General features: G+C 45.8%; 2 protein-coding genes across 4 annotated transcripts; one reads left to right on the top strand and one right to left on the bottom strand.

Annotated features, from left to right (window-relative positions):
* Positions 1-1,057: 1,057 nt before the first annotated feature.
* On the bottom strand, positions 1,058-26,311 carry recql4 (RecQ helicase-like 4). Of its 3 annotated transcripts, none has more exons than XM_020050434.2 (25): positions 26,246-26,311; positions 19,739-19,864; positions 19,601-19,634; positions 19,114-19,208; positions 18,418-18,570; positions 16,924-18,131; positions 16,453-16,552; positions 16,032-16,215; positions 15,598-15,726; positions 11,557-11,724; positions 11,033-11,125; positions 10,582-10,718; positions 10,385-10,468; positions 9,940-10,128; positions 9,424-9,606; positions 8,998-9,196; positions 8,358-8,635; positions 7,619-7,756; positions 6,788-7,151; positions 6,544-6,673; positions 4,705-4,871; positions 4,032-4,194; positions 3,298-3,466; positions 2,902-3,010; positions 1,058-1,301 (listed from the first exon to the last, which is right to left on the bottom strand). In XM_020050434.2, the coding sequence occupies exons 2-25, from the start codon at positions 19,820-19,822 to the stop codon at positions 1,180-1,182; spliced, it is 4,680 nt and encodes a 1,559-aa protein (XP_019905993.2). In that variant the 5' UTR covers positions 19,823-19,864; positions 26,246-26,311; the 3' UTR covers positions 1,058-1,179. The 3 variants fall into 3 exon arrangements, with proteins under 3 accessions (XP_019905993.2, XP_010889862.2, XP_019905994.2); XM_010891560.3 differs by lacking the exon at positions 26,246-26,311 and adding an exon at positions 20,287-20,395; XM_020050435.2 differs by lacking the exons at positions 1,058-1,301; positions 2,902-3,010; positions 3,298-3,466; positions 4,032-4,194; positions 26,246-26,311 and adding an exon at positions 20,287-20,395 and having other exon boundaries at positions 4,848-4,871; positions 6,540-6,673.
* hgh1 (HGH1 homolog (S. cerevisiae)) lies at positions 20,531-25,406 on the top strand. Its single transcript, XM_010891559.4, has 7 exons — positions 20,531-20,601; positions 21,025-21,648; positions 21,807-21,907; positions 22,102-22,200; positions 22,802-22,893; positions 23,081-23,203; positions 25,011-25,406. Exons 2-7 carry the CDS (start codon positions 21,107-21,109, stop codon positions 25,194-25,196), a joined length of 1,143 nt encoding a protein of 380 aa, XP_010889861.1. The 5' UTR covers positions 20,531-20,601; positions 21,025-21,106; the 3' UTR covers positions 25,197-25,406.
* Positions 26,312-27,654: the final 1,343 nt, after the last annotated feature.

Here is a 27,654-nt window from a genome sequence, read left to right as displayed (position 1 = left end):
CCTATGACTTTTGCAATAAAAAAGGCATTACATTACAAATGAAATCCACAATATTTCTCTGAATTTATTGTATACAGTATTTTTTGTTAATCTTTAATCAAGGGTGTCAATCATTTTGGACCCAATTGCACACTATACTAATTTAGAGTGGACGTGGTCCTGAAGTCACTGACATCAGATCACTTATCTCATCCTGTTGACCTGGAACGTACTGACTTTCTTGCCACCATCACCACTTACAGCTCACATGGAAGTCATAGTATCTGCCACTTAACAGTTAAGTCACATAACATTTGCAAGGTCAGCGTTTTAGAGTGACTCTGCGGGGTCACCAACACCCAACCTCTGTGAGGGCAAAGCACTGTAAACCAATCCCACTTTATATTTGCTCAGCTGTAGGTTGAAGAGTTTTCAAGGGGTGACATTGTTACTATATGACAAAAGACAAATAAGCAGTGACCAATAGTTTTTATTGTCACTCTCTCCATAAAGTTGAACAATGACCGTTGTACAGCAACAACAGGTAGGATACTGTGAATGGCATGTGAACCTGGCCCAGAGTTAATGACCCATTGAGTTCAGGTTCATCTCTGAAAACTTCAATCGATCTCCTTTTAAACTTTTTCCTGACAACACGTTATTTGTGACATTATACACTGTGATAAAGCAATAAGGCAGAAGAGGTATACGGGCAATATACCACAACTAAGAGCTTTCTTTAGGCACGAAACATTCCAGATATCCTGAATGCACTTAGTTGTGGTATAATGGCCATATACTACAATCCCAGAGATGCCTCGCTGCTAATTATGAACTTGTTATCAATGCAATTAGAACAGTAAACATTTTGGATATGCTCTACAACACCCGGTGTATAATATAGTTAAGTACTTGGAAACCAATTTTTTTTAAAACATGGTGAAACAGTGACTCAAAAACATTATTTTAGTGAGGTTGTTCTGAGGAGAGAATTTTCAAGCATATCATACAAAAATATTTTTATTATGAGTATAGAAACATTATAAGATTCATTTAAAAAAAGAAACAAACCATGCCATCAAATAGCCAAATCAAATATAGAAAAATTATTATTAACAACAAATACATTGCATGTTTAGATTTAGAGTGCGTCAACATTTTCAATACATTTACTACACATTTAACACAGAAAGTACTGAGTCATTTGTATCGAATAATTTCCTGAGTGGCAAGGCGTATGATTTCATTGAAATCAAACTGGATGTATTTTCTCCAATATCTCCGATCTCGTCCGAAGGTCTGAGCTGGATAACATGGACTTCCTGTAAAATAAATTAAAATAAAATAAAAAGAACCCTAAAGTTGATTGAGTTAACCACTGTGGATACACCATAATTTACAGAAAAGACTTAGGGAATTGTTAGAGGGGGAGGGGAGAGGAGAGCGGACGAATGAGCCGATTGGAAGCTAGAGAGATGACAAGGAAGCCAAGCCATGACGAAGGCCAGACGGGACATCTGGCCATGACACACCCGGACTCTCACGATCTGCGGAATCGTTAGTGACCATAGACACCCGTCGAGTGTCCCATCTGAACGACGGCGTCCTGCACAGACCAGTGTCCCCTTCACTACCCTGGGGCATTGGGGTTTGCTCATTAAACCAGAGGGAAGAGTGCCCCCTACTGGACCTTCAACACCACTCTCAGCCGAACGTGGTTCCCCATCTAGGCACAGAACCGCACCCACCGTGCTCAGCTTCTCGATTCTAGATGTACCAACAGACAGAATTCTGGGGTGAGGATGTTTCGTATGTGTTTTTCCCTGATGTTTGAGTGTGTGGTTTCCGATCTCTAATGGACAGACTTCATGAACATAAATGGTACAGTAGATGTGTTACCAACAAGTCTGTGGGTGATGAGACGCAGCATAAGTTCCAAAGCCTCGGACAAATCCGGAATTTGCAGGTGTTCATCTCAGAAGGGGAGAAATGATTTGGCTCATAAACACGGAGGAATTGTCTTTTCTTTTTAAGAGTGGTTCTTCATTACGGTTTCAATTTTATCCCTAAACAGATAAGAACTAAACTGAGCATCTGACCAATTACGTGCTACCGAGTTAGATATTATAAAATGTAATAATTGAAAATGTTGAGACCAAATTTAGCATTCCTAAGACTTTAAAGCAAAGAGAAGATTCCCTTTTTCGGTCAAACCGAACATGCACCAAATGAGAATCAAAGATTTAAAGAATAATAAAACAACATTAAAGAAGCAGTCTGGGACTTCTGTGAATACAAAACACTTGACTTGTTTGGATGTTGTTGTCATATGCACACGGCCTGTAATTTAGGACTGTCTTCAACCACAGAGTAACCTGAATAATTTGATTATTAGAATTTACTGCCTCAAGGCTTCTATTCATCAAGGCAGAGAAGCCATGGAACATTGAGTATGGTCCTGGTGGCCATGGAGAAAAATAAATGTCCAACATTTAGGAGCATTTAACAATAACAGCGTTAATTCTGTTGTCTGCCACAACTGCAAAATGTCTGGCATTTTACAGCAGCACCTCATTGATGTTGAAACATTTGGAAGATAATTCACGGAGGCAACGGATTCGGGTATTGCAAGTGAGGTTTCGGTTTACGTTAGCCAAGTGATTTCACAGTATACTAATATGGAGAAGGCCTCAATGGGACTGCTCATACTACAGCCCTAATCAGGCCTTGTCATGAGGAAGATAAAATGGCCCCTGGAAAGCAGCTCTGGCAACATCCATTTGAAAATAATATATAGTTTTCAGAAGTGGGAGTTTTCACAAGTGGGAAGGCTTCCCTTGGACTGCATGGCGATTTTTTCCATCCATTCATTGCAATCCAACTCAAGTCATTAAATTGAGAACACAAAATTGGAAAACTCACCAATTCCATGGAATATTCTGGCGACAGCTCGGCCAGAGAACTTCTCATCACTGCGGTTTCCCAGAAAACTCTGAATGTCTGCTCTGATCTGACCCTCCCAGTCCTTCATCTGAAATCAAACAAGACACAAACCAGGAATAGCAGTGACAGAAATAAAGCTTAACAAATTAATTTCCACATCATTTACTGTATACAAGCAGTAAAAACTCATCACTTTTAAAATTACAGGATACAACCTAGTTCTGAATGAAGAAGGCCTGTTTTTACCAGACATTACATAGTTACATTAGGTCATTACAAAACTAACTACATTGAGTTAATTGAAAATTTGATTAAAACATTAGCTTGACTGAAACCCATTAAAGACCATTAGGGAATGTTAGTCAAGGCACTAACCTTGCATTTCATCAACATCTCCTCCTCATCCTCTATTTCCTCCTGGAACTTCTTGCTCATGTCCAAGTCTCTTCTCTTGTCAAAGTAATCTCCCAGAAGCTCTTTCAGCTTCAGGCTCCGGTTCTCATCCAGCTCGTCCGTGCACAAACTGCAGCTCTTGTACGCAACACTACACAAACACAGGGTGTTATCAAAAACCAAAGTTAACCTAGACAAAAACTACGAATTATAAGCCGCTCTCCCTTCAGTAAAATATATCGTAACCCTGAGTCTCAACAGGGGTAAATGTGATGAAATACGCCCATTTTACAAACTTTGCTATTTTGCTAAAATTGTAGGACATTGTCAAACAGTCAACAAATAAAAAAGAACCACTATTTTTGGTTTACTAAACTGAAATGGTACCATCTTATTTATAAAAGCCCCAAATGTTGGTAAATGTCTGTATTTCGAAAATATCAAGATATGGTCCACCGCAGATACAGACCCTATGGGTGTGGCAACCACAATCATAAAAAAAAAGAATTAAAATTAAAATACACACAGTATTTAGCTTCCAGTCAATGACCCTAACATTTACACTCAACTTTAAAATGCAATTGGAATGGAACTGACACTTGGAATGGCCCGTAGACACTGTCAACTGTGTTACTAGACTGCTGTTGAAGTTGCTGCCACGAGCTGGTTTCTGGACTTCTGAATAGCGGTGTCGTTTAGGGAAGCTTGGCACTGACCTGCGGAAGGCCTTGAAGCAGGTTTTGAGCTGGTAAAGCTGGGTTCTCTCCTGAGCCACCACCCTGCCATGCAGGAACTCACACACACGGTCCATCTCATCAGGGGTCAGGTCGCCATAGGAACGGAAGTAGAAAGACAGGTTGGAGAACTCCACCAGGACACCTGGATAGAAATATAATACGTTGACTAGTTTTTCCCTAAAAGACGGAAATTCACACACACAATTAACTGTTAATGGTTTTGTAGAGTTGGGCGACCACAAATTAAAGGAACAGAATCATATTCATTTTTATTTGGCTCACAGTCTACATGGACTTGTACACAGAATGACTAACAGAACACATATCACAACACAACACCACGACCTACCCGGTGAACCAGGCCGATTCATCGGTTTTGTCTAACACCATGAATGTCTGTCGGAGAGGAAGGAGGCAGAGAAAAGCCAAGCGCCGTTTGTTTAGCACATGAACAACCCCTTCCACCTCGAGAACCACTGGTGACAAACCCCACAACCTCCGCAATCAGCAAACCCACTGAGAAAACCAGACCGGTGTCTGCGAAGAACATAAACGACGTTGTCTCACTCGACCGTAAAAACCCAGGACCAAACAATCGGTCGGCTGACTAAATGGGTCGGCCTCCAGGTTGAATCTGATGTGACCCACTCACCTCTATTTGTGGCCCACTGGAGTTGCCGGAGGCCCCTCTTCACCAGAGCCAGCTGCCAGCCCATGGTGTCTGCCACCTCCACCACGTCAAACTCCAGCGAATCACAGTCCTCCACTCGCTCTTTTGCCATCCGTTTCCGGGCCAACACCACAGCAACAGGAGGGCAGCTGCCAATCAGAGAGCAGACACCCCCATCATGACCGCACAGACTCCAATTCTCAAACACATGCATTAGGTATGTACATCAGAACAGTTTAAACACCTCTAAACATTACTCACAGACTGACTGTACATGAAAATGCCACATGACAAACGTTCCCCTTAGGTCACCTGACCACAACAACAAGGCCTAAATAAGAGCATATGCTATGCTAAATGACTCAAAAAATAATAATACAAATGGACATGAAGGAACGCAACTCATGAAAAGCATCTGTTTGGTAAACTGACTAACTGGGTGCGTGAAATTGTAAAGACCTGCCCAATCAGATGGCAGACACCCATCATCACCACACAGTCAATGGACACACCCTAACATAAACACTACTTACCTTTAAAAAGGTTTAAGCATCATGATCAGGCAATATCACCTACTGTCTGTACCAGACAATGCCAAACAGCTTTCAAAATAAAAGCACACTTTACGCCGCCATAACACACACACACACACACACACACACGGCTGCTGCTGCTGAAAACAAGCCTCTAAGAGTCCCGGCATCAGCAGGCTGAGAGCAGCAGCGACAAGAAAAGACGCGCTGGGAGAAGCACCAGAGGTTGGCTGTGGCAGAGGCAGGCAGCAGAGGCAGGCAGCAGAGGCAGGCAGCAGAGGCAGGCAGCAGAGGCAGGCAGCAGAGGCAGGCAGCAACTGGAGGCAGGGTGGGGAAGAACCACAGGACTCCATACCTCACTTACACTTCTTGTCAACCAAGTGGGGCCCTAAACACTGTAGAGGTATTTCCATAAAACCTCTGTACTCACACACTTGGTAAAACATTTAAACAGGTCACTTGGGCCTAAGGGCCCATATAAAAAAAAAATTCTTAACAGCCCGTTTGTCTTAGATTTTTCCACATTTAATTGTTGAGAAAGAGAGGCCGATGAACAATAAGGTACACAGTTTGGATTTCTGTGTGTCTGAAGGTCAACAGCTATGCCCCGTCGCTCTCCTTACTGTACTCTGTGACAAATGAGCAACAATATACTTCATGTGGAGGTCAGAATGACCTGTGGCTTGTTTCCGAAGCCCTTGGGAGAAAGAGAATCTCAGCATGACTGAACACTTCCCAGAGAGTCGTTGAGTAAGGTTTCCCTGAGCACGGCGAGCAAATACATTCTCATGGCTCAATTATGGTTATGAAGCTTCTAGAACTGTTTAATGAAGGCAGCTTGCAGGGCGGATCCCAGAGGGTTGGGCAACAATGGTGGAAGGTTCCGGAAGGATCCGCCCAGAGATTAGCATAATGGGAAGGCCTAACATCATTGTATCCCCATACAGTGTGACAACGTGTGTCTAAGGTTTAAAGGTTGGTTGATCTGAGGATAAACCTGGGTGGTTTCTATGCTCTGTGACGTCATTAAAGTCTACTGCTGAATTCATCTCCTGAGTTGTTGGGAATTTTTCCACAACAACACATGCCATGTTCCCTGTGTCTCCCCTCGGTACAAAACACACACACACGCACACACACACACACACACACACACACACACACACACACAGAGACACACAAGCTATCAAACACAACTGTTTGTAATAGGAGGGTGTGGAGCTGCAGGGCCCGCCAACTAGCTCAATACTTGTAAGCGTTACCGGTTCCTGCCCTGAGGCCCACCTACATCTTGGTGAGTTTCCGGAGCTGCTGGGGGCCGTTGTAACACACCATCTTACAAAGGGAAAGGGTGGGGTGAAGCAGCTCCACCCACCGCTGTGGGTGCAGTTCCAGGTAGCACAGGAGGGTCTCCAAGCCTGGGGTGGGCACACAAGGACACATGTCCGCCGTCAGGGTCTGTGCTGGCAGAGAGGACAACAGACCAACTGATGCCTCCTCCTCTCTGGTGTTGGTTTCACTGAGGTCCTCACCTTCTTCAGTTACGTCCAGAGCTTCCACGGTGTCCTGTATCGGTATGGCCCTCTCATGCGTGTGACACACCCGGGTCGTCGGCCCCTCATCGGCGTCCCCGGTCCGCTCCCCCCCATCCACTTCCTGTCCCCCACTCACACTCCGGGGAGGCGGGACATTCGACTCTGGCAGTTCTTTCCACTCCCCCGCTGGCTGTTGAGGAGTTGGTACATCCTTGTCCTCAGTGAGGACTTTGGATTGTTCCAACTGCTCGACGGGGGTGTGAGGAGTGGGCCCTCCGGTTTTTTCCAGGGGTCCAGCTGGCGTCTCGTCACAGGTTTCCATCAGCTCCATCATCTCCGAGTCATCAGCCTCCTCCTGAGCCTAAGGTCAAGACAGAAGAACGATGGAAAAAGACATGAAATACATGCCTGCTTGATGGCCTACGCTAGCTTGGTTTCCATTCAACTGATCACAGATTTTCCTGCATAAGGAAAAAATGCAAATGTTACCACCACTTATGTTTCCAGTCGTATCGGAAAAAGAAATCAGTGAGCGATGACATGGTGCCTATGAAAAGGTACTTTTACTGCGTGCCGTTTCACATGCCAATTAAAGTTGACATGCTTCCATCACATTTTCTACTTTTTTTCTCCTTCACTTTTCCACCGATGACACAGTTGCTCAGAGGTCAGTGCAGATGAAGGTCGTGTTCTAGTTATTTCTGCGGTCCAATACAAACTAAAATAATTTGTAAAATTGCATGGGGTTCATTCAGTTGAATGTTTTGTGGTGGTGTGGAACTGGCAAAGGAAACGAAGAGACCAACAGGGGGTTTGAACTAGTGTTACCCTGTCTAAGTCCTGCTGTTTCTGATGGATCTTCCGACACACGCAGGGAGGGAACACCTTCTGGACCAGCTTCTTCACTGTGTAGCAGTCCACCGTGTCCGCATGGATGTGCCTCCGCAACTCATGGAGGTCACCTCCCTGAAAACACACACACACACACACAATTACCAGACTGCGCCGCCGTGTTGCTGCTGATCCTCTGCCACACGGTACAGACCCCAAGCATCTGCCTGACCGTGGCGCACGAGAGAGATAGATGGGAGGAGACAGGAGGTAGATAGATATGTTTAGAGAGAGATGGGAGGAGACAGGAGGTAGATAGATATGTTTAGAGAGAGATGGGAGGAGACAGGAGGTAGATAGATATGTTTAGAGAGAGATGGGAGGAGACAGGAGGTAGATAGATATGTTTAGAGAGAGATGGGAGGAGACAGGAGGTAGATAGATATGTTTAGAGAGAGATGGGAGGAGACAGGAGGTAGATAGATATGTTTAGAGAGAGATGGGAGGAGACAGGAGAGAGATAGATATGTTTAGAGAGATAGATGGGAGGAGACAGGAGGGAGATAGATATGTTTAGAGAGAGATGGGAGGAGACAGGAGAGAGATAGATATGTTTAGAGAGAGATGGGAGGAGACAGGAGGGAGATAGATATGTTTAGAGAGAGAGATGGGAGGAGACAGGAGGGAGATAGATATGTTTAGAGATAGATGGGAGGAGACAGGAGAGACAGATAACCTCGGGATCCAGGAAGAGGTGACAGTGCGCCGGAGCTCCATCTCTCCCTGCTCTCCCGATCTCCTGCACGTAGCTCTCGAAGCTCTTGGGCATGTTGTAGTGCACGATGCCGCGCACGTCTGACTTGTCCAGGCCCATGCCGAAGGCTACCGTAGCGACGACCACGCGCAGTTCGCCGCACATGAAGTTGTTCTGGACGCGGCGGCGCTCCGAGGCGGACAGCCCGGCGTGGTAGGACTCAGCCATCCATTTCAAAGGCTTCCGGATCTTCTTCCTGGCTGAGGTCGGACACAACAGAGAGAGTTCAGGCGCCGTATCCTCAACCCGTGTCGAAGCAGAGGTACTGATCTAGGGTCTGGGCCGTGTTATATTAAACATCTTAGAACAGAGCCGCCAATCCAGAACGTCCATGTGATAAATGACATGGCAACTCATTTAAAAGGGAAACGTGAGTCTGTGTTTTTCTCAGAGATACTCCTGTACTACAAGTCCAGAGCCTTTTCCCATGACCCCTGAACTCCTATTGCCAGCGACACGTGATTAATTACCTAGAACTCTATAAAATATAGACAACCCAATAGAATACGAGACCATCATCCCAATCAACAGCAACTCCGGCCAAACATAAATAGACGGGCACCCAGAGCTTTCTTCTTCTTCCCCACAGGGTTGTCATCAGCCTCCTGGCTGGGTGTATGTTTGGATTCCCTCAGTAGCACCCCCTGCAGGCAGGTCCTCAGAAGGGCAGATATACGTGACGTCTCTTCTCTCCTGGTGCAGTAGACGATGATGGAGTCCAGAGACCCGAACCGCTCTCCCTTCAGTAGGGACACCAGGGCCTGTGGAGGGGACAGGACACACGGCATTAGACACAGGTTCACCAGAAGCTCTCTTTAAAATACTATGGACTTTGACGGACTGGGCTTGTCTGGAACTCGGTGCAACATCTCTGCTTGTTTTTCAGTTCAGTAAACAAAAATGTCACTACACTGAAAACCCCCTCTCTCTAATGTCTGTGTGTAGGCGTGTGTGTGCGTGTGTGCGCGCTCACGCACTCCTGTCCTACCTGGTCTTTGTCTCGGTCCATGGAGACGGACAGCTGAAGATTTGGAGGCACGGCGGCTGAACGGACAGCGATACCATCTTGGTCGGTGATGTCCAGGTGTTGAGCGATGTCAATAGCTGTGGACAGGGTGGCGGTGGCCGTTAGACCCAGCAGACAATGCACACCCAGCCGGTCCCTCAGCACCTAGGAGACGGAACACACACGGTCCGTTCACGATGAGGCCATTTTAACCCTGAGGACAATTAGCATGTCCTGTGGTGAGACGCAAGCTGTACAGACACACACCACTGGCAGGTCTAGTGTTGACTGTAAAAACAAATAATAATAATAATGACATGGCATTCAATAAAATAAAATCATTATTATAATTTTTTTGTGGTGAGTTGAAATACGACTACAGTTTTTGGGAATTCATGACAATGTGGGATTTATCAGTTGTGGAAATAAAGCCTGGATGGAAAGAACAGAGACTCTCGACGGGTGTCGCTTTTCGGGCGGACAGGAACCGAACGAGACCTTGCAGAGGCGCAGGTAGCAGGGCCTGAAGTTGTGAGACCACTCGGACACACAGTGAGCCTCGTCAATGCACGCAAAGGCCACCGGGGGGAGCTGGTCAGCCGGGGGGAGACAACCGGAGCCGGAGTGACCTCCCCCGACCAACGCCTCGGGTGAGAGAAGCAGGATGTGCACCTCGCCCGACTTCACCTGGACACAACAAACAAACAAACAAACAAACAGGTACAGACATTAAAATGTCCGTCGCATACACAGAACCATAGCCAATCGTAGTGGCCCAGCATCCACTCCTTGAGCTCCACGGTAACGCCTTAATGACAACTTGGCAGTACTAGGAAGTACTAGGAATGATCCGGAAAAAGACGGGAAGCGGGCAAGTTAAGATCCGATGAACATACTCAATTTAATATTCAGTTGCCTGAAAGAACTTGTACACGTACAGTACCTTCTCAATGGCAGCCTCTCGTTGTTTCGCTGTCATATTGGAGTGGATCGCGGCCGCTTTCAGTTTAGATGGGAGTCCGGACAGCTGTGGAGCAAAAGGGAACCCAAGTCACATAAAAAACAACAACGTTGCATTACCCACAGGAGAAGCCTGTCAGCGTAAAACAACGAGCGGCGCAACCGCAGACGCCGTGTCACCTGATCGTCCATGAGAGACACCAGCGGGGACACCACCAGGGTGATGCTACGGGAGCGCTGGGCGTATAGGAAGGCCGGCAGCTGGTAACACAGGGACTTGCCCATGCCGGTAGACAGGACCACCAGAGTGGACAGACCTGGAGACGACAGCACTTCGTGAGGGTGGTAATGGCAGCACGCGCAACTTATAATGTACTTCAGGGGCCCGACGTGAGGCCTTACCATAAATACAATTACTAACCGTATTTAAGTGAAATGCTGTATTTACACACATCGTATTTAATTTACATAACATGTTTACATTGTATACTGTATTTACATTAAATCCCCTATTTACATCAAATACTTTAAAAGTTACTGATTAAACTGAGATATATATACACACACAAACACACACGCACACACCGCATTTATTCCATATTTACATTCCATAATGTATTTAGTACAGCACCTGATAATATTCTCATAATGGCCTGTTCCTGCCCCGGTCTGAAAGACTTGTACCCAAAGTCTTGGAGCGCTTCATAGACTTCAGGTGGAGTCTCTGCAGAGAAATGATGACAGACAATGAAGTAGTATCCACAATGAGTATATAAACGATACTACACAAGTGAATTGGTTAATATAAATGTATGTTATTTTAATTGAGACAATTATCTGACAGGAAAGTGGTGGAAGACAGGAGAGTTTTTGCTGAAAGAGCAGCGGGCCGGATTTAAACCCACGCTACATCACTACATGTGATGCCGGAGGCACTAATGTATTTCATAAACATCAGCAGCTGCGCTTTACAGATACTCAACCCTAGAAACAACCGTTTTCATTTGCGCTTTACAGCGACTCAACCCTAGAAACAACCGCTTTCAGTTGCGCTTTACAGAAACTCAACCCTAGAAGCAACTGCTTTAAAGCCACTTGTAATTTTCCATGAAAACCAGGCACATTTAATAATAGTAATTAATAAGAATGGGGTACCTGCTACTTTGCCGTCCTCCCCTGGGGGGTACAGGGGCTCCATGGGGGGTGGAGGGGGTGGGCGCTCGTAGTCTGGCCTCATCACATTCAACAGCACCTCATCAGCAGCATCCTCCTCCTGCTTTGTTCCTAGACTGCCATTCTGGTCTTTCACACTAGGCGGTGCCACTGAGAGCAAGATGGCCCGAGAAAGCGCGAGAGAGAGAGAGAGAGAGGCATGAGTTAGAACATAGAAAAAGAGACAGACAGACACATACAATCCATCCCAAATGGTACCCTTTATGGGAGCCCCATGAATCCTGGTCAAATGTAGCGCAGTGTACAGGGAATAGGGAACCCTTTGGGACGCAGTAACAGACAGAGGGACCTCGTGTACATTGCTGTAATTACTTAATTCCTCCACCACGGGCCTGGGGTCAGCTTTGGTGTAGAGTTTGTTATGACTGAGGTTTGAATTGGAGTCGGGAGAAAATGAGCCTAAATCGGTTGTTGTTACGGGCAAGGAGCTAAGAGGAAGTAACCAGAGTGAGAGAACGGCGGGGTGGGGGGGGCTTTTTGACCTTTTGGCACGCAGGTTAGTTTAGTAGTATGACATCATCGCTTTGCCAGACAGTGGGGGAGCTGTTATGCTCATCTAGTTTCAAACCGCAGGTCTGTCTGTTCCGTCCTGGCTTTGACAGGGGCTCTGTTTCTGCCTGCGCAATCGCTCTGACGTTAGCTGGACATCGTCTATGTGTGTGTGAGGCTTTATTACATTCCAAGTCCCAAATGGCACCCTGTTTGCTACACTTTGCACTGAATTTGACCAGGCCCATGGAAAGAAAACGTGTGCCCTGCGCAGGGAATGTGGTGCCATTTGGGCCACAGGACGTGCTGCGAAAATGAGCGCTGATGGTTCCTTTGGGAACCCTCCATGATGGGTCTCACCAGTGACATTTTCCCCCTAAAGTCTGTGCTAGACACATCTCGCGGGCCGCGAGCCCTGACCGTACATACCGTAGCCAGACAAACTAAATAGCCGGTTGGGTTCGGAGCTGTGGTTTTATCTCCAGTTCACGGGGCCTGTGTTGAAATGTGGAGCGTGGAGACGAAGCGCATTGAGTGGAAAGATCGGTCATTTCCATTCAGCTGCGGCGGGCAGAAGCAACCCAGCGTGCCGCCGGTTTTCGGCATAGGCGACGGTTTTCAGAATGGCACGCGACTGGCCCACCCTCACCCAAAGTGTGTGGAACGGGGATATCTAGGCCATCGGTCGGTGTTACGCCCAGAAACCCACCCGGTCACTTGCTAATAACTCATAACTGCCCTAACGTGGGCGAGGGACCATCAGAGGGTATTACCCAGAGTAGACTACAGGTGAGTCATGTAGTAATGACAGGCCTGCATTTTATTTATGACCGCCAAGCCACACACAAACTCTTCTGGATCCTATACCGATCCGCCTCGCGGTTACGACCTCTGGAGTTATGGATTATGGGTAATCTTGCATCACTGGCATGAAGCGTGTGTTTGTGTTTTAGGTGTAACTATACTCATGGGGACCAAATGTCCCTATGAGTATAGTAAAACCAGAAACAATTTAGGTTTAAGGTCAAACTTACAACGCATTTTAGAGTTAGAATTGGGGTTTCAGGCGTTGTTGGTTAAGGTTAGGCATTACATCTAGGTAAAGTTTAGGCATAAATGTTACTTTATTGAGGTTAAGGTTAGGTTTAGATTAAGGTTAGGTTAAGGTTAGGGTAAGGGTTAAGATTAGGGCAAGGGAGTATGCAATTTCTATTTTCTGGTCCCCATGAGGATAGCCATACAAACGTGTGTGTGTGTGGATGGTGTGTGACAATTAGTGGTTTCTATTTTCTGGTCCCCATGAGGATAGCCATACAAACGTGTGTGTGTGTGTGGATGGTGTGTGACAATTAGTGGTTTCTATTTTCTGGTCCCCATGAGGATAGCCATACAAACGTGTGTGTGTGTGTGGATGGTGTGTGACAATTAGTGGTTTCTATTTTCTGGTCCCCATGAGGATAGCCATACAAACGTGTGTGTGTGTGTGTGTGTGTGTGGATGGTGTGTGACAATTAGTGGTTTATAGTTATGCTCTTTCTGCTGAAACGGACGGTCTGGGCTACTCAAATGTGTTGGACTTGGATTCAATATTGTACTATCTGCTTACAGCTTAACGGAAGAACCTACCCAATTATCAACAAACTGTCAACTTAACCGTCACTTAGGTGTATATATGGAAGGATGGTACTGTAGTGCGAATGCTGCACTTCCTGCTGGCTGGAGTACTCTATTCATCTTTATGGCTGTGGTAGCCTTACGAGATTAAATGAATGCACCTGTGGCTTATTGGGGAGAGCTCTGACAGGACTCTGGGACTATAAAGCGCAGAGCCAGGAAGGTAACAGGGAGAGATGGGGTGGTTGAAACAGGCCTGAATTCTGTATCAGACGATAGTACGGGCCATGCTAGTACTCATTGTAACGGGGGGGGGGGGGGGGGGGGGGGGGGGGGGGGGGGGGCGGTTCGCTGCTGGTTAGGGCAGCCGGCGGCGAAGATGCATAGCAAGAGGGCCTGGACGCTAGGGAAGATTAGTGGGTTTCTAGGAGTACGTTAGGGCCCGCTTTCCTGCCTAACATTCACCTCCTGTGCACCGGTTAGCACCGGTTCTGCCGGTACGGAACCTTCTGCGCCGACCGGTCCAACAAGGGTGCACAAGCTCCGACCCCAGGGTGGGGTCCCGTCGGCTCTTGGAGCGAGGTCTTTTTTAAATCCCTCACTTTTATTGTTTTGTTCTGTTTGTTCTGTTTGTATGGGGTTTTAAAATAGATTGCCTTATAAACCCATAACATTAGCTGACAGGAGGGACATCGAGTGGGGTTAGGGCTTCTAAGAGGAGGAGGCTATTTATTCCATAGTGTGCTGTGCTATTTATTCCATAGTGTGCTGTGCTATTGATCTGACTGTGTGTCGTGCTATTTATTCCATAGTGTGCTGTGCTATTTATTCCATAGTGTGCTGTGCTATTTATTCCATAGTGTGCTGTGCTATTGATCTTAGTGTGTAGTGCTATTTATTCCATGGTGTATTATTGTAGTCTTGGTCCGACCGGTTTAACCCATCCTGTTTAGCCTGTGTGATGACTGTACTGTGAGGTATCCCTATGAATTATTGTCAGTAAAGGCTGATTTGTATATGTGGTCTTGCCTCGTTGTGTCCCAGCTTCTGACATCCGGACCTTCTGGATAAAACAAGGTGGTGGCAGTGTCAACATTACCCTCTTAGACTCCATCCAGTGACAGCGCCACCTGAGGGTGGTCTGAGGTTTATTACATTATCTACAGAGTTAGCGGGTGGTTAGCATATTGTGATGCCTTTGGAAAATATTCAACCACATTTCTGCATGTTGCTGCCTCAGAAAGTGTGTTTGGATGTGGCCTTGGTAAGCATCTACAGTGTAGCCTTCTAACTTATAGAGATGCTAAAACATCCTCCCTGTACTCCAGTCTCTTCACGCTTGTCAACTTTATTTTCTTAACAAGCAGCAACAAATCTTTTATATTAGATATGTTCTCTAAATTATTATAATTAACCTCTAACCATTTCTCAATTAGCTCCACCTTATAATATTGTTAACCGTGTCTTTCGTTTACATCACTTAATTTAATTAATCATAGATTTAGTCCATTTTGATGTTGCTATATTGTGTAGATTGGCACAAAATCATAATGAAATACATTAATGAATTCATTTATACATCAAAAGTCAAAGGTTGTGAAAGACTTTCTGAAGGCACCTCCCGTGCACCCAAATGGCACACTCCCAATGGTACATAATGGCTTCATAGTGCCCTACAGAGAACAACGATCCACAGGGTAAAAGCTTTTCAACAGATACCAATATTTTCTTATTCATGCCTAGAAACTAACATTTTTAAATATTACATCAAGTGTGAACACGACACAATGGATATAGATAAAACCCGTCCATATCATTAGTATCCACTCTAAACTAGGGCGCACGCCCACAATGACATACCCAGAGAGGCAGAACGCAGAGTCCCCGTTGCCCGGGCAACCTCCTCCAGGGTTGGTAGGTCGAAGGGCTCCTCGTCCACCACAGACGCCACATCAGCAGCAGCAGCAGCGCTGTCTACTGGACCCGAAACTGAAAAAAACAGACGGGGGAGTGGGACCACAAATGTTAAGCAGGGGTCAGTGGACAGTGTAACACGTGACATATTCAATCAGGAAACATTTTAAATGCCCTACTGGTATAAATGCTGAAACGGTGCCCTACTGGTATAAATGCTGAAACGGTGCCCTACTGGTATAAATGCTGAAACGGTGCCCTACTGGTATAAATGCTGAAACGGTGCCCTACTGGTATAAATAGAATTAGAACAACGGTATACAGCATAAAATCTAGTTGCTATGGTTTAATGGAATGCCTGGTCTGTGTGGTGACCTCACCTCGACCCTTGCAGTTCATGGCCCAGTGTCCTGTGCCGCCGCACTTGAAACAGGTGTCCCCTTGACGACCGAACCCTCCTCTGAACCCTCCTCTGAACCCGCCTCTTCCCCCAAAGCCCCCCCTAAACCTGGAGTCCGGCCCTCCAAACCGCTCCCCCTTCAGCTGGAACTTCTCCATGTACATCTGAAGCAGAGAAGAGGGGATACCAATCAACCAAGGCACACAGGTATGGTGGTGGCGGTGGGGGGGTCACTTGTATTAGCCCGCCCCCCCTGATGAAGGTCCACCAGCTGCCTGTGCAGTGGTCATATATCTACTGACTGGAAAGGCATCCAACTCAGGACGGCCAGTTGACAAACCGTATTAGCAGTAGTGCTAGTAGCACCACAGACACAACAACACCCGTCCCGGTTGTCCTACCTGCTTCCGAAGGCCAGCTCCTCTACATGCGTATCCCTTGACATGAGACTTCTTTTTCAAGTTGATCTTCACAAAGTTACCGTCTGAGTTCTTAGTGGGTCTGGACAGTTGAATGTGCCAATAGAAAATCCCCATTATTACAAACCAATTAGACTGATGAACATTACATGCCAATAACAGTTAATAAGCCATCTTACATGGGCATAACTCAATATGTACTGTAAATGACTCAGTCAGTTCCATCACTACTGGGTACATCACCCCCCGCCCCCTTAAGGACAAGACCCTCCCCTTTCGAGGATAAGGACACAGAAAAAAAGTAAAGTAAAAATGATATTTGAGAACATGTATAAGAATAAAGGTACCTTCCTGCAAATGCTTCTGGCGGAGGATTGACAAAACAGGGGTGGCAATACATATGACCCCTTAGATTTCTTTCTGAAGGGGAGATCCATTATAAATGAAACCTACTTGGGTCTCACAGTGTTGCTCCTTCTTGAGCGGGCAGCTTTGATGTCCTCTTCATCCACCTCTCCCAGAAGGTTCTCCTTTGGAACCCCTGGTCTCTGCTTCACCTCTCCTTTCCCTGTGACATCACTGTCCTCCTGGTCACTGCAGTCTCCCTCAGCTGACTTCTTCTTCTTCTTCGCTCTGGGTTTTTTCGGGGGACTGCCGCCATCAGCAGAGGTCACAGTAGCCTTTTTGGTCCTCCTCCTCTTCTTGGCGGACTCCTCCCCTTTCTCCGCGTCATCCAGGTTCTCCCCCTCCATGTTCCTTTGCCTCTTCCTGCCCTTTCTCTTTGCCTCCTTCTCCCCCTGGCCCAGCTCGTTGCCTCCTGCCTCCTCCTCGCACCCTCCTCCCCGGCCCTTTCTGGCCCTCGTTCCAGATTTCTCGGCGCTGGCAACGCACACAGCGGTCTCCTCCGTCATTCCGCCCTCAGCCAGTCCCCCGAGACCTGGTCTGGTTTCTCCATCCTCCGCGGAGCCAGGGCCTAATGAGGAGCGCTGTCCAGCGGCCCCGAGACTGCCTGGGTCTGCTGCACGCGTTACCCTGCCATCGGCCTGGTGCTCATCCGGAGACAGAGTCCATGGCGTTGTAGTCCTGGAAGCCGCCTGGCCCAGAAGACCGGTTCCTCCACTCTGCCTGGAAGGTGTGACGAATGACCTGGCCGCCTCTCCCGCCTCTTCTCCCTCGCCTCTGCCTTTGGAGCGCGGCGAACCCACCGCCGCCGCCGCCACGGCGAGAGACAAATTACCCGCAACAGGCTTCGCCACGTCGCCCACCTCGTCAAACACCTGACACCTCTCCAGCCAGCTGCTGTCAACAGATGTCAGCCTCTTGGTGAAAGTCTGCCGGAGACGATGGGCCCTGCTACCTGCCAGCCTGTCTGGCGAGAACGGTGACCCCGCGGCCGGAGGCGACACCTTGGCGGGAGTGAAAGCCGGGAAGGCTGGTAGGGGGTCAGAGGGCTCCTCTGCCGGCTGCTGAAGCTCCCCAGTCCTCGTCTGTATTGGAGAGCCTACGGAGGCGGGGCATGTGGCGGCAGGCTTGGGCCGAGGAGATAACAGGCCGTGGCCGTCCGCGGCGCCCCCTGTTCGGTTTGGGTTTCCACCATCTTTCCAGGACTTCAGAGGTGTCCGGCCAGGAGTGAACGACTTCTTTAGAGAAATTGGTCTCTCCTGAAAAGCACAGAAGAGTAATGTTAAGCCAAATTCTCTAATTCTGCACCATGATAAATGGCAATTCATTGCAGTTTGCATGACAACAACAACAATAATAATAATAACCAACGCCAACAACAACAAGTGTTTCATCAGTGAACTGCTGAAACCCTAAAAACACCAATGTGCTACTGAGCAGAAGCGTTAACACAATGCAATCATGTATTTTCAGGTAATGCACCAACACTCTTTTCTACGCACAGTTTGCTCAATGCGCCGTGTCCAAACTAGACAAGGTCTGTACCTTGGTTAGAGCTCCCAGGTTGGACTTGAGCTTCATTCCAAAGTATTGGGCAGAGGCTTGGAGAGAATCCCGGTCCTTGGGTGTCAGCTTTAGTTCTGGGGTGGCCACTGGCATGCTTTTACGGTTCAGATGAGAGCCCCAGCAATCTGACTCCTTTAAAGAGAAAACATGCTGAAAGTCTGTAGTTCAAACCATAAACTGGTCATATCCCACATTTTTAATGAGTGACCACGATCAAAATTAAATAATGTATTAAAATGAGAAACAAAAAGGTGGTTAAAGGCTATCAGCCACTAAAACATAATTTTTGTTAGATTTCTAAAATGTTATTCTACTAGGTGACGGAGCAGTCTATTAAATGTATGTCATTATGTCGAGACAAAGTTAATATGGACAATGCAGAAATATTCTTATGGGATATGTCAAAGAAAATACAAATATAATGTAATATTTAAATTATTCGTTACCTGTTTTACTGGTATTCTAAGCATACAAACTTCAAGTGCATTCATTTAAAACTTTCAATGTTTGCCAATATATTTCATATTTGACATGTAAATAATATAATTCATATTTAAAAACACCCTTTATAATACTAGGCATAGATTATAGTACTTTGGCAGACACATTAAAACTGAATAAACGTGAATGATTGGTTCATAACAATACAATTACACTTAAACAAATCTAACTAACCTTCTCTAAAGTCTCATTCTGTGCTGAAGGTTGTTGGTCTATGTGCTTCGTTTTCTCTTTTGCTTGCTTGAGTTTTCGATATTCTTGGTAGAGATCTGTAAAACAGTTGCAAAAACTAAAAACTAAGACCCAGGGTTTCCAGACTTCTATAAATTATGACCTATTATTATGATTTGTGAGATTTTACCTTCTTATAGTTTTTGATTATATAGAGTACTGTTTGGCATAAGAGTAAACCAAATATGTAACTATGAGTTCCACTGGGCAATTACAATTACAAAAGGGTACTTGGGTCCTATTCAGAAGTAAGCAACCAAACTTACCTGAAGTTGTCCTAAAAGATATGTCTGTTTTCATTTATCTGCAGCAAATAAAATTGCTTATGTGTACATTACTAAATCTGATTCTGATAAAAGACATGTTTATCTCATGTGTGTCATATTCTGTTCACATGGTGGTAGGTTGGTTATTTACACGTTGCACTTACTTTTAGTCTCTTCTGGGGCTACATCAATATCATCCTGAGCAACACACGGAGTAGGAAAGAGCAAGACCGTTAGTTATTTTTGATCTCTAATAGGTAAAACATCATAGAGTACTTAAATAAATGTAACTACCCATCTACCTTGTTGGGCTTTCGTTGATGTTCTTTAACAAATGACTGCTCCCAGGTTTTCAGAAGAATCTTGACATCATTGTATCGATCCATCACCTCCACAGTTGTGTGAATGGCCTTGTAGGCATTGGTTTGCTAAAATAACAAAGTAAACAGTCCATATTTTGTTAACACGATGAACAAGCTTGGTATCTAGCTATAGCTTGCCGGCAAATTTAATAATACGCTATTTAACATAATTAACGTCAGAGTTTGGAGCTTTCCCAAAGCATGATAGATAAACTGGTCATTTTAAAAGTGTTAAGACGTTTAGCTCCCATGACAGTACTGAAAGTCATGGCAATTGTTAAACAGAAACTGACAAAAAAAAAGAGAGCCACATGATGCAGCTAGACACGCTAGATTACAATACAGCTCCCTAAACAACAATGTGGTTAAACACACAATATACATGTACTGTAAACACAATGAGCGATAGTAGCTATCGGGGTTCGAGCTAAAACCAGTTTAAAACTTATTCTTCAGAAAACTACCTAAAACACGATTTTCTTACTTACCTGAATGTCAGCAATGATTAGGGAAACATAAATCCTTTCACCGGATGAGATTAATTCATATTTTTACTGCAGGAAAGTGTGCATCGCAGAACGTCATGTTTCCATGATTTTAGCGCGCTGGAGGATAACATGTAGTAATCCACCAATCATAGGCTGTTAAAGATATGTAAACCAATCGGATGTTGTTATTATTTCTCAGAGCGGGTATTTGTCTGTTTTCTGCAATCCTATTGGAGGTGTAAAATGTCATTTCAAAATACGGAAGTACGTGTTTATCAGCGTGGAAAATGTCCATGTGTATGAAGCGGGTATGAGGTGAGTTATATCTGTTTAATGATAAACATTTTTAACAACTTTACCGAACGGCACGATCTTTCTATTATTTTTATGAAATACATATGTATCTACGTTGCTTTTCAATATTTTCAACGTAACGTAGTTCTACCTAACGCATTTGATAGGTAGAATTAGCTAGCATTTTCGCCTGAAGTTTGCATGACACGAACGAGTAATGATCATGCTAGGATACGAAGAGTTGAATGCCAGTTTTACATACTGTCATTTATAAAAAACATTTTATGAGTTGTGTCATCTCGTGGGGACCTTATTGTTTTGCAACACTAGCAGCTTTGTTGTAGAATGTTTAGCTTTATGTTGTGATGGCTACATTGCAAGTTTGCAACAGACTTGTTGTATTGTCTAACTTATCTCAACCTTTGTAACAACGTATTTTTGCAGGTAATGAATGTGTCCTTCAACTTCTGAATTGGTGAAGTTTGGATTCAAATAAAATTCATTCTGACCATCACACTGACTGATCATGTTGAGTGACGTGACTGCGGAAGAGCTGATGTCCTTCCTTAACCTGGACACCAGGCCAGACATCAAGGGCCAGGCCACTGAGTACATCCTGGGTCTCTCTGGCAACAGGGATGGTTGTCGCTTCCTTCAGACAAAACCAGACTTGATAAAAGCCCTGGTGACCTTAACCACTGACCCCTCTATTGCTATCGTGAAAGACTGTTACCACACTCTCATCAACCTCTCGGCTGACGAGACCATGCACAGACTGCTGGTGAAAAACCCTGACTTCCTCCCAATGTTGTTTAAAAACATTCTGGATCCAGGGTATATGTTTGCGGACCGTATCTGTACAATCCTAACAAACCTGTCACGACACATGAAGACGTGTAAAGAAGTATTCAAGGCTATGCAGGAGCAGGGGATCAGCCTGGCACAGATAGTGGAGATCTTCTGCACCGAGGACTACAACAAACAGGCGTCGCTCCACTACTTGGGCCCTCTCCTCTCCAACCTCACCCAGCTGCCTGAGACCAGGCAATTTATCCTGGATAAGGACAGGTTGGTGGCTTGGCTCATCAGATTCAGGTTTAGCACAGTCCAAGTCAGTTAACACCATTACACTGCCCTATACAGGAATGGAAATGTTGACTAGGAAGTGTTTCCTCATTCATGCTGATGACGGACCTGTATGTGTGTGTATCTGTGATGTTCAATAGGTGTGTAGTACAGAGACTCCTTCCATACACTCAGTACGAGGCCTCAACGATCAGAAGAGGGGGAGTAATTGGCACTCTGAGGAATTGTTGCTTTGACCATGGTAAGAGGCAATACCCCCCCCCCCGTTAAACATTCCAGATATGTACAGTTCTTGGTTGCCTGTACTGTTTCCAAGAAAATGCAATATGGAACGTCAGGGCGAAGCCATGTTGTTGGAGCACCTGACAAGTAACCAGACGGTTGTTATATCGAATCCTTGAGTGATAAATCTGTACTTCTTGTCACTCTCCCTAGTTCATCATGAGTGGTTGTTAGGCGAAGCGGTGGACATTCTGCCCTTCCTGTTGCTGCCACTTGCTGGACCTGAGGAACTGTCGGAAGAGGAGAATGAAGGTAACCAGGGAAAAGCCTTGTGCCGTAGAAGCAACTGTTTTGTCTCCCGGCACATTTGATAAGATTCATTTGTAGCAGGCGGCATATGAATCTCCTTGGGTGTCAGTGTGTTCGGATCCTTCCAAAGGTGTTTTTGTACTACTCTGCCCAATTTCAGTGGTCAGGATAAATAGTTAAACTTCTTAAAATACGTCTTGTGGAATATCCTTTGTTAGCCACTTTATAGTAGGCTATGCAGAGAGAGATACAAAGCCCACACTTTGTGTGAACAGTGTTGCTCATTGAAACTATTTATATATTCATTGAATCAATCCATCAAATTTATATAGAAAGCACCCAGCCTAAAACCCAAAGAAGCAACCAACAACAGCGTTAAAGCACAGTGGCTAGGAAAAACTCCCTAAGAGGCTGAAATTTAGGAAGAAACCTAGAGAGGAACAAGGCTCAGAAGGGTGACTAGTTCTCTTCTGGTTGTGCCATGTGAACATTTTAAGAGTACAAGTTGTAATAATTAGTAAATGCATGTGGGCTGTGTGACGTAATGCAGACTGATACCCTAATTGAACACAATGCTGATGACACTTTGTTCTTACCCAACAAGGGTTACCCGTCGATCTGCAGTACTTGCCAGAGGACAAGAAAAGAGAGGAGGATCCAGATATTCGCAAGATGCTCATTGAGACATTGATACTGGTGGGTGTAACCCTGCATTTAAAAATGACACTGGAGGGTGTAATCCTGGATTTAATACCATGATTTCACAAACACTCAAGATCTCTGTTCCTCAGCATTTTATAAATAATCCAAACAGTTCTTAACAGCAAAAAATATTCTGCATGCTGGAAATACTCACTGGAGGTTTGTCTACTGATGTACCTAGCTGACTGCTACCAAAGTGGGTCGGCAGATTCTAAAAACCAAGAACGTCTACGCCATCATGAGGGAGTTCCACAACTGGGAAAAGGAACCTCACGTAGTCGCTGCTTGTGAGAAGCTCATACAGGTAATCAACAAGTATATAATTTACAAGTGTGATGTATTTACTGCGGTCAACCAGTAGTTGCACTCTAAGGCAAGGCTACTGCAGTTGTTGATTGGGGTTTTCAGCCAAACTCAAATTCGTTGACTGTGACAATTCAAGTGTAGGAGGAATACCTTTTACGCAAACCTTTTCTATTTCTCCTGTCCAGACAGGAGATCACACAAAATACCCCCACAGCATCCGATAAAATCACCATGGCCGAAACAATAAAACGGAAAACCTGCACACATTTGCTAACGCAGTAATAGGCTCAGACGTGTGATCTCACTTCCTCTTTGACAGGGCGAGCAGTCCAGCAGCCATCCCTGTTAAAGATTATTAACAACATGCACACTTCAATAAAGCACATCATAATAATCAGCCATTTTCGGGAAAACAGAGGAATTCTCCACCCAGTAGTGTTCATTTAAAAATATATACAGTGTGTCCCGCCAGACACGTCTTCCCTCCTCTGTTCTTTAGCACAGTACGTCCTCCCCATTCCACTGCACTTCTGGTTTCGATTGACCCTAGTAAATCAACCCAGAGCCATCTCACTGATCTGCTTCTGCTCGAGTGTGTTATTCGGCACCAAGTCCAGAGCTGGGATTTTCCAGCCGTCGTCACGGCACCTTGGTTGCCGTTGCATTTCGGAACAGCTCTTTTATTTTCATGGTTTCCTGTTGTGCTTGGTGAGACACCCCAGTTGGCAACGCCAACACTTCTCTTGACATCTCAATACTTTGCTGAGTGCTGACATTATCTGTAGCAGTGGGCTGAGGATCTAGGCCGCCTCCCAAATGTAACTCTAGTTTCTACTTAATGTACTACATTCAACGGATTCTGGTCCAAAGTAGCGCACTGTATAGGGAATAGGGTACCTTACAACACCAGGATTGCCTTGCAACCTCCCCCATCACCACAATGAAACCAGTCCCTTTTTAATACCATCTGACCAGGCTTCCAGACGATCACAGGCTTTCACCTAGAGGAGGCCTGGTCCCAAAGTGGTCCAGACCGGACTGTACTCTCCATATTTCAATATTCACCCAACATTTATCTCCTTTGTCTGAAAACTCACATTTGCTGTTAGATATACATGTGTACCAGACAAACTAATAATAAAACCACAATTTATATTTAGGACACAGACAGGATGTTCTGATTGGCTGGAAAAAGAAAAAAAAAAGCTTCCACTTTTCCTTTCCTGGCTAGCAGCCGCTCTGTGGTGGCAGTCTTGTAATGGAGAACGACTGAGTGGAAATGATGTCACACTGCCTAAAAAAACAAAGATACACCATAACAGCTGGGAGATCCCTTTTGAAATGTGGTTCAGAGGAACCAGTTCAGCCTTCAGCTACCCAGCCAGTTTAATCACAGTCATAAAACATCAAAATCTAACCGGTTGAAATTTGAGTGGAATATTTACCCAAGACTAATTGTCTTTTTATGCTGAATTTTGCGGATAACAAGGCAGTGACGTTTGATCATAGTATGAGAGGGACCAATTTTTCCACTTAATTTTCTTCAGTTGTTTGGAGCTTCCCCTAATGCCATTTAGACGTTTCTTGAGGTCATTCCTTGTCGATCACAGTGTGGTAATGGTGAGGATGTCAATGGAATATTTTTGTCTCTACTGTTTTTCACTTAGCCTAAACGCAGTAGTCAAAATGCTGGATAGGAATGCCAGGTGACCACACAGCTTTTTGACCGAGGTGTGAGACTGTGATTGAAACGTGTGTGTGTGTGTGTGTGTGTGGCCCTCTCACACTCTCTCTCATTCTGCAAGGCACTGATTGGGGATGAGCCAGAACCAGGGATGGAGAACCTGTTGGAGGTGGAGATTCCTAACGACGTGGAGGTGAAGCTCAAAGACATGGAAGCCAAGGAGCTGGAGCAGTTGGAGAAGGACAAGGAAGATCTGTTGAATCCAGACAAGGCCCAGCACTGTGCTGGCATAGTGAGGATGATGTAGGGGGGGGTGTACGTTCTACGTTTACGCTGATCCACCATCTAACAAACAATGAGACAGAGCCAATTGCTATCTGGAATGAACAGAAGAATCAACATGGAAACAAACTGCATGAAATCAGGAGTCTGAATGCAAATGATTACAGCCTGAAACCAGTTGTAGATTGACTTGTTAATTCAAATCCCAGTATAAAATAAAGTGTATCTTGGTGTTTACTGAATGAGTCTGTCCTTGATTTCCTTTCCGAAATGCTGAGAGAGACCCAAACATCAACCTGGAGTCCATAAAAGTCCAGGGTACCAGACTATATTTAACTGTTGATTATGCTAGTATTGAAAGGTATCCATCCCTATGCGTTGTCTGGGAGTGCCTCTGTCTGCCGGCTTGGCTGAGGAGCTACTCAGCCGCCTGTGTGGCTGCTGGTCCTTATTGGCCGAGCCAGGTACCCTGAAGTTTGGTAGGTTGTGAAAAGGCTTGAGGGTGGAGGGTGGGCGGGGCCAGGCCACAACGAGCCAATTGGGGTCGGGGTTCTGGGTGGGTCTCGCCAGGAGCCGACACGGGGTGATCACACAGGGCTTAGGGCGGGGGGGGCTCCTCCCTCTGCGGGAGTTCGTGGCGGTGGCAACATGCGCTTCTGGCCCCAGGGCGGAAGTGGGTTTGGGGCGACACTGTGGTCCGGTGGGGTCCCCCTGGCCGGCTGGTTTGGCTACGTCTGAAGGATGGACGGGTGTCAGATCCCGACTGGCAGGAGCGGCCCACTACCGGCCCGATGGGCTCTGTACTTCAATACCCCAGGGAGACGGGAGTTCATGAATTGGTTATAAAACTGACCCACTGCTAGATTATGTATAACAGTTCTTTACAAATGTCTAAGCCTAAAGTTAAATAATGATAAATTATTAACCAAGGGATGCGCGTTTAGACCAAGGAATACGTTTTTGGTCAAAAAATTGCCCTTTTGGTAGTTTTGATCAGAATGCGTTCGAACCGGACTAATACCGAAGGACCAGTGCCCACATGATGTCATTTATCTTGACAAAGGAACGTCCCACCTTCTTTAAGCGTTCTGTGAAACGCCATGCTCTTGTTGACAATGTCGCTCTTCGTGGCGCGGAGTCTGAAATCCGGGTCCGTCCCAGTCAAGGAAGGCGTCATCCAGTGGTGTGTGGTGACCTGATGCAGGGGGATCCGGGCACTGGGCTGCCACTGTAACAGCTTCTGAATTAGCTCCTGACAGCCTGCCGAGTCAGGTAGCCAGGGCACATTGAAATGAATGAACCTCAAATCTATGCTCTTTTACATCTTACAAGAGTAATTGATGTTGTTTTCTCCTTCTGTTTCATTCACATGAATAAAGACAAACACTGGATAATAAACCAAATGGTTGTGAGCCATGTGACTGCACTTGGATTACCTGAGGAGATGGGGTGGTTGAACGGCAGCTCTTTCCTGATGAGTTGGATCAGTTTGCGGGGGTGTTTCTCATGATAGGGCAGCTTACCCATGACCATGGCATACAGTATCACCCCCCTGGTGAGGAGACCAGGCATGAAGAGGAGACCAGGCATGGAGAGGAGAACAGGCATGGAGAAGAGAACAGGCATGGAGAAGAAAACAGGCATGGAGAAGAGAACAGGCATGGAGAAGAGAACAGGCATGGAGAAGAGAACAGGCATGGAGAAGAGAACAGGCATGGAGAGGAGAACAGGCATGAAGAGGAGAACAGGCATGGGCGACAACATTCCAGGAAGCTATAGAGGGAGAGCATAACTGTGTTTAAAACTATCACCACTGTGATGTTCAACGCCTCCTTCTCTGTGGGATTTTAAAGGGCTCAATTTAGGCAGGTGTTACTTTTTAGTCCCAAATATTCCCAAATTCCCATTTCAGTGCATTACATTTAACTGTGGGGCCAGCCCAAGAGTAGGATGCCATTTGGAACACAATCTCCGTCTACGTGGGGACTCACAGGCTCCACAGGTCGGCCTGTTCTCCACAGTATTTCCGGCACAGCAGGATCTCCGGGGCGGTATAGGCCACGGAGCCACAAAACGTGTTCATCAGGGCACTCCTGTCTGTGTAGTGGCAAGCGAATCCAAAGTCTGCTGGGCACAACACACACCCAACATGTCACACAGTCAGAGATGTTGCCATTTTGCTCTTGGCTCTGACGTAAAAAAATACAAATCCGGTGAAGCGGTTAGCGGAGCACTTGGTTATTTCACCAGTCAATTTCACAAATCCTCGCTCATCCAGCAATATGTTTTCACATTTCAGGTCTCTGGAAGGTAAAGGACAGGACATTTTAAAAGCTCAGTGACTGCAAGACACGTTGTCATGACCTATGACTCATCTGGGTGTGGCTGCAGAAAGCAACAGTGAACCCGATTACCGCTCTGAGGATAGTATGGTACATTCTAACTGTAAACAACAATATACGACTGTGGCAGCAATGTTGCTC

This window comes from Esox lucius, chromosome 10 (genome assembly GCF_011004845.1).
Source record: "Esox lucius isolate fEsoLuc1 chromosome 10, fEsoLuc1.pri, whole genome shotgun sequence".
Lineage (NCBI taxonomy): Eukaryota > Metazoa > Chordata > Actinopteri > Esociformes > Esocidae > Esox > Esox lucius.
The sequence above is the reverse complement of the archived record's forward strand: the minus strand, read 5'-3'. Positions and strand labels throughout refer to the sequence as shown.